This window comes from Onychostoma macrolepis, chromosome 11 (assembly GCF_012432095.1).
Source record: "Onychostoma macrolepis isolate SWU-2019 chromosome 11, ASM1243209v1, whole genome shotgun sequence".
NCBI lineage: Eukaryota > Metazoa > Chordata > Actinopteri > Cypriniformes > Cyprinidae > Onychostoma > Onychostoma macrolepis.
The window spans coordinates 26167296-26181651 of NC_081165.1; the positions used below are offsets into that span (position 1 = coordinate 26167296).

Genomic DNA, 14356 nt, shown 5'->3' on the forward strand with positions numbered 1-14356 from the left:
GACAAACCTGCAAACGTAATGGTCTAAAAATACTCCTTTTAGTTTATAGTTTGAGGCAAACCGCAAACACACGATCCCTCTGAGCTTATAAAACATGTTATTTCCAAACACTGATTCAACTTGCCACTGAAAACTACAGTCCTCCATGTGTGATTTAGGAAACAAGGGTGACTGTGTCGCGTTTTAAATGGGTTGTTTTATTTGTAGTGCTTTCAGAGGGGACATAATCACTTGAATGGAAAAATAACACTAATGTGACACTTTCATTATTTGTCGTTAATTATATCCTCGTTCAAAAACAGAGGTGAAGATTTCCCAAGACTGACCACGCCGCAACCAAAACCTTGTAGTTCACTTTAGTAAATCTGGTCACAGAAAATGTGTTGAGGTCACCTCTGGTGTGAGGATCATAACTCAAACTCATTAGCCATCGGTTTTACAGCTTTAGTCAAATTTACAACAGGTAAGAAGCACATTTTCACTCCATTCATCTGTCCTGAACATAACAGGAGCCGCTGTATTCACACGGTACTAACTTACACTGCCGGTCAAAAGTTGAAAATATTTTTTTTTAAATGAGTATGAGTGTTTAAAGTGTTGTTGAAATAAGTTAACAAGGCTACATTTATTTGATCAAAAATACACAATTTTTAACCATTTAAAAAAAAAAGTTTTTTGTTGTAATATATTTTAAAATGTAATTTATTCCTGTGATCAAAGCTGAATTTTCAGCATCATTGCTCCAGTCTTCAGTGTCACATGATCTTCAGAAATCATTCTAATATACCGATTTGCTGCTCAAGAAACATTTCAGATTTTTATCAATGTTGAAAACAGTTGTGCTTCTTTATATTCTTGTGAAAACTGTGATACAATGCTATTCAAACAATTAAGGTAGAATTTAAAAAAAATTATAATACTAATACTTTAGGACACATTAAATTGACCAAAACTGACAGTAAAGGCATTTATAATGTTACAAAAGATTTCAATTTTCTGTTCTTTTGACCTTTCTATTCAAATAACCCTGATTTTCATAAAAACATTAAATCAACAAAAGTTTAATAATAATAACGATTTCTGAAGTATCATGTGACTGGAGTAATGATGCTGAAAATTAAGCTTTGATCACAGGAATAAGTTATATTTCAAAATATATTACAACAGAAAAAGTTATTTTAAATTGTAATAGTGTTTTTTTCCTCCATTTTGATCAAATAAATATGGAAGCCTGTTTCCGCCACTGAATAAAAAAATTTTTAAAAAAGGTTATTGCGCCTTTCTCACAATTCTGACTTTTTTTTTCTCCACAGAATTGTTTATGTTTGTGTCTCATGATACAAACTTGCTATTCTGAGAAAAAAAAGTTTCTCACAATTATGACTTTATAACTCGCAATTGTGAGTTTGTATCACGCAATTCTGAGGAAAAAAAAAAAAAAAAGTGTCAGAATTGTGAGAAAGTCGCAATTAGCTTTTTTATTTTTTTTCAGTGGAAACCAATAAATTCCATAAATAAATACAGACTTGGTGAGCAGTAGAGACTCAAAAACCATTATGTTTATTTTAATTATTCCAAACTTTTGAGTGGCAGTGAACATGACCAAACTCAAGCTCAAAAGAGAGTATGAGACAGAGGAAACACGTTATCTTAACAATCCCATCACGCCGCATTAACGAGTATCTGAGAAAGTCTGACTGTAATGCCCCATTTGCTCCTAGCGATACTGAAAATCTGACAAGGTTCATGAGAATTACTATATCCTGAAAGTCTAGTATGATGGCAATCTGTATTTGTGTGGCCGCTCAGACAGATCTCACCGTTTGAAGATAACGCTGGGCGTTTACTATGTAAACAACAACATTAGTGCAAGTTTCTAAGGTGACAAAGCCGGCTCACCTGGGCCGTACGCACGCGCCTTCTTCGGGTTGAGTTTGGGTTTGAGAGGAGCTCCGGGCTTCAGTTTGGCTTTGGGGAACTGAGACAGATACGTCATGACTGACTGCTCGTCCACACTGGGGTCAATGATCTCCTCTGGAGCAATCACCTGCAAACACAGACATAATGTATAAGTAGTGTGCAAAAAAAAAAAAAAAAAAAAATATTCACCTGATTTAAATGTGCAGCAAATTCATTTCTGACAACATTTGGCTTGAAGTCTCAGGCTGGACTACGTGTTTATTCAAACCAATGTTATTTTAGTATCACTGATGCACTATTATAGTTGCTAATATTTTTTAATTAGGATTTATTTCTATATTTTCTTCTGTTTTATTCTAAAGTTTTAATTTTGTTCCTTTTAAATAAATTAATTTCTTTAACTTTTAAATAACTTTAATACATTTCAAACTATTTTTAATACATTTTTCATTCATTTTCATTTATTAATTTTAAAATATTCATTGTATAATTGGATATAATTATTAATTCATTTAAAAAGGTTAAAAGTTATTGAATTTTTCGTTATTGTGTTTACCAATTTTATTCATTGCATAATTACATTTAATTAGATTAAGTTATTTAAGTAATGTAACAATTAAAATTAATATTAAAATTAACAATTAAAATTATTTCTTTTATTTATTAGTTTATTTAGTTTAAGCTGTTTTAGTATTTCAAGGTAAACTTAAAAGATAAATATATATAAAAATCAATTTAATAAAATATACAAAAAAATATACAAACAAATTTTATTTCAGCTAGTTGACTAAAACTAAAGCCATAATTCAGTTACTGGAAATGAATTATGGATTTAGTTTTAGTCAACTAGCTGAAATACAATTAGTTTATATTTTAAATAAAATTTTATTTAAGTAAATTTTTATTTTATTTCAAGGGATTACATTTTTTTTTTTTTAAACAGTTTTATTTGTCTATAATAACCCTGATTCAAACATTAGAATCCTGACATTTATGCAATTTCATAAATTGCACAATTGATTCAAAAGGAAGATTATTCAAAAATGCAACAAAGTATTTTAGTGTTCACATAAAGCCAGAATCTTACAGTAAATGTAAACCTACAGAACTGAGGTCACAAAACTCAAACACGAGAACAAGACGAGGCTGGTGATGAGTGAAGCAGACGTGTGTTTGCTGAGGTGTGATTGAGGTGTGTTGAGTATCATATTAACTCTGTGGCAAACAGTGCGGCTGATACTGATGGGCGTGTGTGGGCGGGTGTGTGTGTGCGCGCGTCTCTTATTCTTATCTGAGCTTCATATTGATCTGTTAGCATGAATGGGGGGGAAGGAGCATGTAGACCAGTCAAACACGTATCTCTTAATAGATTTGGAGGCGCGTCTGCGCTGCTGAAATCTCATCCTGATGCACTACAGGTCAAAGGTTGCCAGCTCACCTGTGGGATTCCCAGCCAATCATCAGCGAGCTGCATGGCCTCCGTGGCGTTTTCCACCGGCTTCTCCCCGTCCCAGATCTCCCAGTCAGGACACAGGCCTGAAAAACAAACACCACAATACAAACAGTTAAACAGACTACTACTACTACTACTACTACTACTACTACTACTACTACTACTACTACTACTACTACTACTACTACTACTACTACTACTACTACTACTACTACTACTACTACTACTACTACTACTACTACTACTACTACTACTACTACTACTACTACTACTACTACTACTAACTACTACTAATCAATACTCAAAATCTGAGTTGTATATATAAAAAAAAAACCTAAATATTAAAAATCATCAATTTAATAATTACTGCACTTTGCATTGTTACTTGAACTGAGGCACTACAGCGACCCGTCACGTCACATTATAGAGTGTTAAACATTTATTGCTTGAATTTCATTAGAAAATTGACATATCTGAAAGCCCAGACGTTGTTTCATATCAAAAGTAACAAAGCACAAAGATTATTGCAATTACTGGATGTGAATCCTGATTCACAAGCTGTCAAAGTTTAAATGAAAGCTATATTAATAACAACAACAACAACAAATATAAATAAGCAAACAATTAAGTACCAAAATTAATTAAATTTATATTAATATTTATTTAAATTAAAATGATAAAATGCACAAAATAAAATTACTTATCAATATATAAATACATTAAGAAATTATACATGTATATAGAAGTTATACATGATAAAATAATTTATTTAAATGTTTATAAAATTATATGATAAATAAAAGCTAACAATTAAGTACTGCAATTAATAAATCATAGATAATTAAGCAAATCAAAATTAATGCATCAAACTATAAATTATTATAAATGTACAAAGAATAAAAATTAATACAATTATCACGATATAAATGCATAAATATAAATAGACGTTATATGCTTTAAAAATAATAAATAATATAAATAAAGAAATCATTTAAGTACAGAATAAATTATGAATAAAATAAACAAATTTTTATTAAAATTCATTTAAAATTTTTTAAACAAATAAACCTATACAAATAAATAATAAACTGAACAAAAAAAAAGTTGTTCACTCATTAACTGAAAACAGCATAGACTAAAAGCCGAAAATCATTAATGAAGTGCTAAGTGCATGACAAAACTTTTTCTAGAATTGTCTAATGATCATAAAATGCGAAAAACATGCACTAAAAAGGTTCTTCTATGCAACTGAATTGCAAATATTAGGAAACATTATTGTTGTACCACGACAGAAGTGCTTTGCACACACAGTTCTGGACTCACAGCTGTGTTTCACGGTCGATCCACCGTATCTATACAAACACACAGCTGTCCAATAAACACAACAACAGCTGACCGGCAGGAACGAAACGCTCTGCTCAGGTTCTGCTCACCTGGAGCGCAGCTGTCCACCAGAGCGCCCAGCGCCCGGCCGTTCCTCCAGTCCTGACTGAAGTTAGTGATGGGGAGGTCAGGCACTTTGTTCTGGATCCAGCCGAGCAGTCTCTGCTTGGGCGTCTGTTTCTTGGCTTCATCATCATCTTCATCCTCCCAGACGGGCATAGAGATGGAGTAATGGAGGATGAGGGTCCATACCAGACCCAGGATCAACTTTAGGTTCCCGTCCACAATCGCTTTGCTGTCTGTTGGGGGACATTAAATAAAGATTGAGTGATGATGATGATGATAATGATGATGATGATGATAATGATAATATCATTGAATTCACTGAAAGTACTGAAATGAATAAAAAGCAGAAATAAAAATTATAAACAAATTAAAATACAAGTAAAAAATTATAAATGCATAACTAATAAAAACGAAAAAGACTTGCACATAAGATAAGCAAATAAGTAATAAAATAAGTGCATCAAATATACAATTACAATAAATAAAGTGAATATGCAATTAACTAAAAATAAATGAAAAACAAGTGAATGTGAATAAGCAAATAAGTAATGAATAAAATGATAAAAATATAATTTTAAATTTACATATGATTTATTGATATTTTCTAGAACTATTATTAAAATTAATAAGTAGATTGTTTATGAATAACTGAATATATAAATAGAAAATAGAAATAACATTTAAAATGTGTTTATATATTTATAGTCTATTTCTTGTTTGATCGTTTAAAAATAAATGAATTTAAAATGTGTAATATCAGTATTTGTAAAAGTAATAAAAATTGACAAATTGAAATGTACATATTTACAGTTTATTTATAAATAAATGCAAAATGTTGGCTTTAGAAAATAGCACTAATGATTTAAATGCAGTAGAATTGTAAGCGTGACAGGAACAATGCACAGCTTGTATAACAGTGTATATAATGAACCACAGCAAACACTGACTAGACTAATAAATAGATAAATGGGGTGGAGTAACGTGTTTGTAAATGACTCCGCTTTTCATCCACAGCAGAAAGAAGGAGACTTGTGAGGCACCTAGCTTCACTGAATACACAATCGATCAACATTACACCCGTGATTCATTGCAAACCAATCCCTGAGAACTGATCTTATATCACAGGTAATAAAATGTTATAAAAAAAAAAAAAAGAATCGCATTATCTTTCACAGTTGATCCCGAAGAAAACAAACAATTAAGATGAAGATTTAGCGCTTAGCACACTTCAAATGAGTTCATTTCGGACAAAGCACATGTTTAGGAATCGCAGCTGTTAGTGATTGTTAACACTGCAGAAATCATCACGCGGTCACGACGAGCCGAATCTGTTTGTCTGACTGACCGAACGCTCCCTCGGTGTTCACACTATCAGTCATCTACTGCAAACTTCAGGAGTGGAGCTGAACTTTAGCACACGGACAAAGATCAAGAGCAAATCTGACACGAAACAAAACTAAATGCGGCTTCATTCAGGTTTGTTTGTTTTTATTTTAAAAAACAATAAATATGAGTATTATATAATCATTATAATAAATAATTATCATTAATGTATTACTAAGTCATTAAAATCAATTAATGATCATCAATATTTATTTAATGAAATAAATACCAATTTTAAAATAAACATTTTAAAAATTTTATATATGAATTTTATATATGAATTTATGAATATGAATATATATGAATTTTACAATAGTACATTTAAATTGTGTTTCACATATTTATAATTCATTGTAAATATAAATTTTTTGTAAAATTCATAAAATACACAATTTAAAAATAAATTCATATTTACTTACGTATTTAAAACAAATATTAAAATATATGTAATAAATATCTATAGAATATACTTTAATAAAATCATAAAATATCAAATAAATAGACATTCATTTAATTTTTTTTTAAATTTACACTAATTATAAGTTAATAAAAATATCTAAAATCAATGTGTGAAATTCATATAAGACCAAAAAATTTAAACTTTTTTATTTAATTGAAAAAATAAAACAATATTTTTCAAATATAATCAGTTTTATATATATATATATATATATATATATATATATATATATATATATATATATATATATATATATATATATATATATATATATATATATATATATATATATATACATATATACATATATATACATATACATATATATACATATACATATACATATACACACACACACATATATATATATATATATATTTAATAAATAAATATTTTTATATAAATATAAAACTGTTATACACTCAGACAAAAATAAAAGCTGTCACTGAGGTGGTTTTCAAAAGTACTCTAAAAGGTGCACTTTTGTAGCTTTTTTTCTGAGCGTATGTACATAACACACTGAAAAAAATTATTCTTTGAATTTACAAAAAAAAAAAAAAAACATTAAAAAGCTAAGTGATATTTTTTTTCATTGCACAGGCTAAATTAGATAAATAGAAATAACATCGATCCATCAATGTTTGTTCTCTACATTTCCATTAGTCTGTATAGTGTGGATTGACCCAGTGACCGGATCAGTGCGCCGCCGCCGCTGGTACCACGAGGCAGACGGTGGAATGTTCTGGCAGCGTTTGAGAAGCTGGAAACGAGCTCAGTTCCTCTCTGGACTGAGCATAATTCATTAGCACTGACCCCCGTCCTGTCACGCCTTCACGAGGCTCCCGTTTAATGGGATCTCCATGCAGAGCCCCTTCACCACCGGACGGCCCAACAATACAATAACAACAAACACGGCCGCCGACTGAGCGCTTTCAGAGAACAGCAGAATGAGGGTTACCATGACAGCAGGAGCTGCATCAAACCAGTCATGAATTATAGATGAACCGCAGCAAGTTTTGGAAAGTTGCTAAAAACACAAACACACAAAAGAACGCAAACACTGTGTATGCAGTTCATGCTGGACTGAAACTGTGACGCTGAGTGACAGCTTTGACCAGATTACGGACCAAATTATGATAAAACATAATATTTTATGAACTAATTTGTTTGGGTATATCCATTAAATTAATAAAAACATGAATTATGAAATATATATTTACATATTCTTTAGATATATTTAAAAGGATGCATAATATTTGTATAAATATTCACATTTATTGTATAGTTAATAAATAGTAAATATATTAATTACATATATAAAACAAAAAGTTAATAAATCATGTAATTAATTATATAACTTTTTATTCTATTGAGTGTCATATACACATACATTTATTTATATATGCATGCATGCCATATATATATATATATATATATATATATATATAAAATATTCATTAAATGCATTTAAAAGAATGCATTATATTTTTATCAATATATATTCATAATTTTATAATTGTTAATTTTAAAAAAAATTAACTATGCATAAAAAAATTATTTTTATATATTTTTAATAATTAAATGTCAATTTATTAAATAAACAAATGTAAAATGACCCAATAATTTGTCAGTTTGTTTCCCTCCAAAAATTAAACCAAAAAGCAGCACGAGCGAGCAGAAGGTCATCCGGGCCAGTCATTGTTTTAGGAGGTCATTTGAGGAGAAGCAATAAAACACAGGGAAGTCCCAAGGAAAATCCAGCCTGAACAAGCTTGGAAGGACACATGCAGAATAATACTACAAGCATTTCCTACATGACAGGAAATCGGAGATGCTCACTTTAAAACTCTTGAGCCGAGCGCTTGGAAAAACACCAGCACATTTGACAATTTGTTAGTTGATCCTGCAATTCCATTAGTCTCAGAAACACTCATTCCAACCGGATGAAACCAATGAGGATAAATCCAAACAGATGGCTAAAAAGCCTGATTACGAAGGTGTCCAAAATGCTGTCCAAACACTGACATAATCCAATTACGAGAATACACAACCGATCATCGGCACAACACGCCCTGACATGAGTCAGTACTATCAGAGCAAACATGCACTTACAGTACTAGAACAAACCGTGAAGATCTAGAGCACAGACCAAAAGCGAAAGAAAGATAAATATCAGTTTTGGTCAAAATTAATATAAAAATTTAACATTAAAAATATTATAAATATACATTATTTAAATAAATACACACACATACATGCATATATACACATATACAGTACAAAAGGTGAATATAGTTGTGTAAAAAACTAAAAAATAAAAATATTAGATTATCAATATAAAATATCAATATTTAAAATATATACTTTTAATGTTTTATATTTTCCATATGATTTTAATAATTCAAACTGTGAAAACATACAACACACAAGAAGAGAAAGCAAATATACCAAGAGAAATAAGCAAAGGTGAATATAAATTTGTAAAATAAAAAAATTTAAAAAAAAGTAACAAATTCTATATATAAATATATAATACAAATCGTAAAGAAAGATACAGCACTCCACAAAAGGAAAAAGTGAATTTATCAAGTTAAAAAAGGTAAATATACATTTGTAAAATAAATATAAAATTAAAAACATTATATTACTTTATTGAAATAAATATCAATATTTTTAATATGTTTTTAATATTTTACAATTTTATATAAGTTATCTCTATATTGATTAAAGTGTATAGTACAAACCATAAAGACAGTATCACACACACAAAAGGAGAAAGTGAGTTTGCCAAGATCTCACAGACTGTCCCTGACCACATACAGACGATATAGAGGATCACATACAAAACAATACATGACCCTGTAATAAAGGCCCGTTCAGCAATGCTTCAGAACAAGGAGCAATCATAAAAAACGAGCTTAAAAATCCTGCTCCAATTCCTCTTGAATGCATTTGCAAAGTTTGAAGCATCAGCATGGGACAAAAACGACTTAGCAAAGGTTAGAAATGTCCTGAGCTTTATTATTGAGATCTCCTTGGGAACCGGCCTGGAGAAAATCAACAAACACTTATGAAAGTGAAGCATGATGTGAGCAGCTGGAGCCACCGTCACCAAACATGACGTGATCCTGAAGAGCAAATCAGATTCTCTACACGGAGAATCAAATTAACTGTGTTTAATCAAACGGCCGCATTCATAACAGGCCATAAACACCTTGAGTCACGCCATTACAATTTATACTGCTCTTTTTCTGATAAATATTGACAGACTCGGAAAGATTACAAAGAAAGAGTTTATTTTTCATGCAAGTCACATGAGCTGAATCTTAAAAGCCGCTAATGTTTAACATGCTTATATTTTAATCCAAAGATCACAAGAAAGAGAGAGAGGAAGTTATGTTTTGATTTTGAATACAAAATTAAGAACATTAAGATATTTAAAAGTTTCAGCATTGACATTTTCATGACAATTACATACCTGATACTCATTACTATTATAATAACAATAAATATCTCTATCAGTACTACTACCACCACTTACTACTACTAGTAACTACTACTAGTAACTACTACTAGTAACTACTACTACTTTTGTATTTTATTGCACTCATAAATACTGCATTCCATTTTTAAAATAATTTCTCAAACTTTCTAATTCTAATATTTAAAATTTTTGTATTACTCTTATGAATAACGCTATAATAATTAAAATGGTACATTCTTAAATTATAGTATTCATAAGTGCAATGCAAATAATTTTTTAATAATTCTTTAAGTTTACATATTTTAATATTACAATACTTTAATATTGGTAGTGAATAATTTAATAAAAGCTGCGGATGTAAATTGTTGTTTAGTGTAATGGTAGAAATGCTGCGTCATGGTAGCATTTGTCATATTACCATTAACTAGGGCTGCACGATATATTGCATGCGATTGTCATGCACATCTCGTCAGTATTATATTAAATGCCGCTCCATTTGAAAACAGGTGATGGAGATTTATTAATACTCACAGAACCGGCTTTACTGACGAGATGCGCATGCAATATATCGTGCAGCCCTACCATTAACTTATGATTTATGCCAACTTAAACATTTTTGTACAGCGATTTACAGTTAAACACTTAAAATGAATCTAATAAGAATCATAAAACAATGGGTACTGCAAGAAACAGTGCGCATAATTATGAAAATGTTATGATGTCCTGTTGATTTGTGGGCTGGAATGGGACCATGCGAAATGATTAAAACAAGAAAATAGAGTAGTCTTCCTCATCCTGACTGACAAACTTTTGAGGACGTAACCCTGCGGCACACCATACGAAATGAGAAAACGGAGGTTAGAAACCGTTTTGCACCGTTATAACCTTCTGCAAATCATTGCTCCATTGCATCATTGCTTCCCCGGGCTGGCGAGTCTCCTGTGGCTCTGCTTTCATGAGATTAGGTGAGAAAAAGAGGCAGCAGATTTCCTCAGGGCGGGTCTCCTGAACCCAACCAACCATTACACCAGAGACACACTGCTTCACCCACAAACTCTCTGATCTCGCTATAAATACGGACAGAAGCGAAACCCAAGGTCTTTTCCAGTCACTTATCAACAGTTAAAACAAGACATATCAACCCAAAGGACCTTGTTAGTCGAGGTCTTCCTGCAGGCCAGCATTCAGAAAGATAAAGGAGATGTCCTGGAAAAGCCCTAAATTATTTTCCACCAGCATATATGAATTTAAGCCTCGATCAGATTCAACAAAGAGCACAGGGAGATTTATGGTTCATTGAGATTTTTCAAAAGAAGTGAGATGAGTTGAAGCTGTCAGAGTTAAGCCTGGCCGTCTGACAGCGGCCCATCTGGAAATGCGTTTGAGGCGAGCGGAGTAACGCCGAGACTCCACCCATACCGCCGTCATACAGATCCACATTACAGCTCTGATCCCGCAACGACTCAAACTCAACGTTATGAGAGGCTTGGGAAAGGGAAAACGCTCCAGAAAGAGACAGAAAATCGGTTTGAAGTAGATCTGAGGGGAGGATGAATCGCACAAAACCTGTCCATGCAACATTACACCACAAATTAAAACCAGGAAATAATATTTTGCAATAAGACAAACAAAGCCTATTTTTAGGAGCATTTTTTCCCCATTGATATTATGACTCAAGTAACCTGTTTTTTATAAATGCATAAAACACATACATATATGTACACACATGTAGTTTTTTTAAAATCATTGAATCATTAAATCATTAATTTATTGATTATTTTATATCATTTTATTTATTTTAAATAAAGTATTTTTTATCTCATGGTACTAATGTACTAAAAACATTTAAAAATTTTTGCATATAAATCTTTAAGTAAAAATAAAAGTATAATAAAATAATAAAATGAAGTTTTATAGATTTTACTTTTGATATATAAAATCAAAAGTAAAATCTATAAAACTCATTTTATTATACTTTATTTTTACTTAAAGATTTTACTGATTTTACTTTACTAAGATGAATTTTTTTTGTATTTCACTTTGTTATTAAAAAATAAAACTGCAAAGCATCTTTATCTCATGGTAGTATTTACTGTACTAAATGTATGCAGTTTTGAATAAAACATTGCATTACAGTAATTTGAAAACTAAACATGAGAAATGCATTGGTAATTCAGAAAAAAACCTGCTTTAAATGAAAAAAGTAAATAAATTTAGAATAAAATAAAGTAAAACAATAAAAATACTATCTAAAATAAATATTGATTTTACTTTATATTTGTTATTTACTATATTTTACTTTTTATTTTTAATGAAATAAAAAAACAAAACAGTAAAGCATTGTAATTTCATAGGTGTATTTACTGAACTAAAAGTGTGTGCTGTTCTGAATAAAACACTGTTGCAGTAATTTAAAAACCTGAAAACATGGGAAATGTATGGGTAACTTTGGAAAAAATGCTGTCATCAAAATAATGGTCAAAATGCAAACAAAATGTTGTTGTTGCTGATGATCCTAGGGCTTCAAAGGCCTCCCTCCTTAATTTTGGCATGAAATGCCCCAGACATGTTCTCATGAGACTCACCAGGCCAAGTATCGCATTATTCGAGTGCCTGTCAGGCTGACAACAGTCATAAGTATCAGTGAAACTAAAACAAGAGTAATATTAAAATAAAAGCAGCAGGTGATCGGCTCGTAAGGAGTAAAATGAAAGCAGCAGTCATGCTTTGACCAACATCCGCCTGTATACTCAGAGATAAACGATTAAGGAAAAGAGTTGAATGCTTGTGTTGGTCTCCATGGAGACAAAGCAAACGCAACACAACACTAAATGAAGAGCTGAGGCAGGACCGGTTTACACACAATCCACCGCTTATCGCCAAACACTCACACTTACCAACCTGATCTCACAGAATTCCGTGTAATGTTCACGGACTTAATTAACCTCCGAATCTGTGGTGGCATCACGGAATCGCCGAAAATTCCGTGCTGGGCTCACAGAAGTGATACCAATGCAAGTCAGTGACAGGCATCAGCCGTGCTCCACGCATCAATATGCCGACGCGATACTGGGAAATTTATCGTCATCATTATTGTTCAGAACTGGGTAGGTTTAGGGTAGGGGTGGGGTCAGGTACTCCAGTGAAAGTAGAACTGCATCTTTTTACGTGGTCCGATGCAGCGCTGGTGTTGAACCAGTGAATCCGTGCATGGACCACGGCTGATGCCTTCTGTGAGCCCAGCACGGAATTTTCGGCGATTCCGTGATGCCACCACAGATTCGGAGGTTAATTAAGTCCGTGAACATTACACGGAATTCTGTGAGATCAGGTTGCACTTACACACCAGAGGAGGCTCTGTGAGAAAGCATTAAAAAAATTTAAAAAAATTTAAATAAAGCCTAAATAAATAAATGAAATGAAATATAAAAAGACATACATAAAATATAAATAAGTTATATTACCTACTGGTCAAAAGGGAAAATTAATGTTTTATGAGACATGGATTTTTATTTTATTTTATTTATTTTTTTTAAATATAGGTCCCAGGATTTCATATACACCTTTTTGCAAAACCTTGGCATGTCAACAAACCATATTTTATATTTATTTAATTAATTTAATTTATTGTTTCGAGCTGTGGTTTATGTTGAAATGTACTTGTGGAATGTATCTGTGGTCATTGATTTTATTTATTTATTTATTTCAAACCAATAGAACAAACAGAACAAATAACACAATCTCATAATAACCAAGTAAATTGAAGTATACTAAAACTGAAATATTAAAATATTATAATCCACATGAACATTTGCTCTGACCTAAACCAATTAAACTACAATGTGCTAAATAAAAAAAATTTAAAAAACTGAATTAATATAATCCATGTGTATTTGCACAGATTTCTGACCAAATAAATTATAGTATTTTAAATAATAATAACTGAATAATAATTGATCAAATAAAAAAAATTAAAAATATTTAATAAATATTTGAAACATTTAACTGATTTACGACAAACAATTTTTAATCTGTTCACTGAAATGGACTGAACTCATTTACAAAAATAAAAAAAAATAAATAAAAAAACTTACCACCCCTAACTCGTTTTGTACTACTGTGTAAACAGATTTAATAATTATTCTTAATTTTAAAAAAATTATACATTTTTTTTCTGTTTTGTAATTATTTTTACAGATTTTTTAAA

At 30.9% G+C, this 14356-nt stretch overlaps 1 protein-coding gene across 2 annotated transcripts in view; it reads right to left on the reverse strand.

Annotated features, from left to right (window-relative positions):
* flnbl (filamin B, like) overlaps positions 1–14356 on the reverse strand; it is a 90543-nt gene that overhangs the window by 50951 nt on the left and 25236 nt on the right. For both annotated transcript variants that reach the window (XM_058790852.1, XM_058790851.1), the window contains exons 2-4: positions 4807–5055; positions 3359–3456; positions 1900–2047 (exon numbers count right to left, since the gene is read on the reverse strand). In XM_058790852.1, the coding sequence (XP_058646835.1) occupies positions 1900–2047; positions 3359–3456; positions 4807–5055 (495 nt within the window). The remainder of the gene's footprint in view (positions 1–1899; positions 2048–3358; positions 3457–4806; positions 5056–14356) is intronic.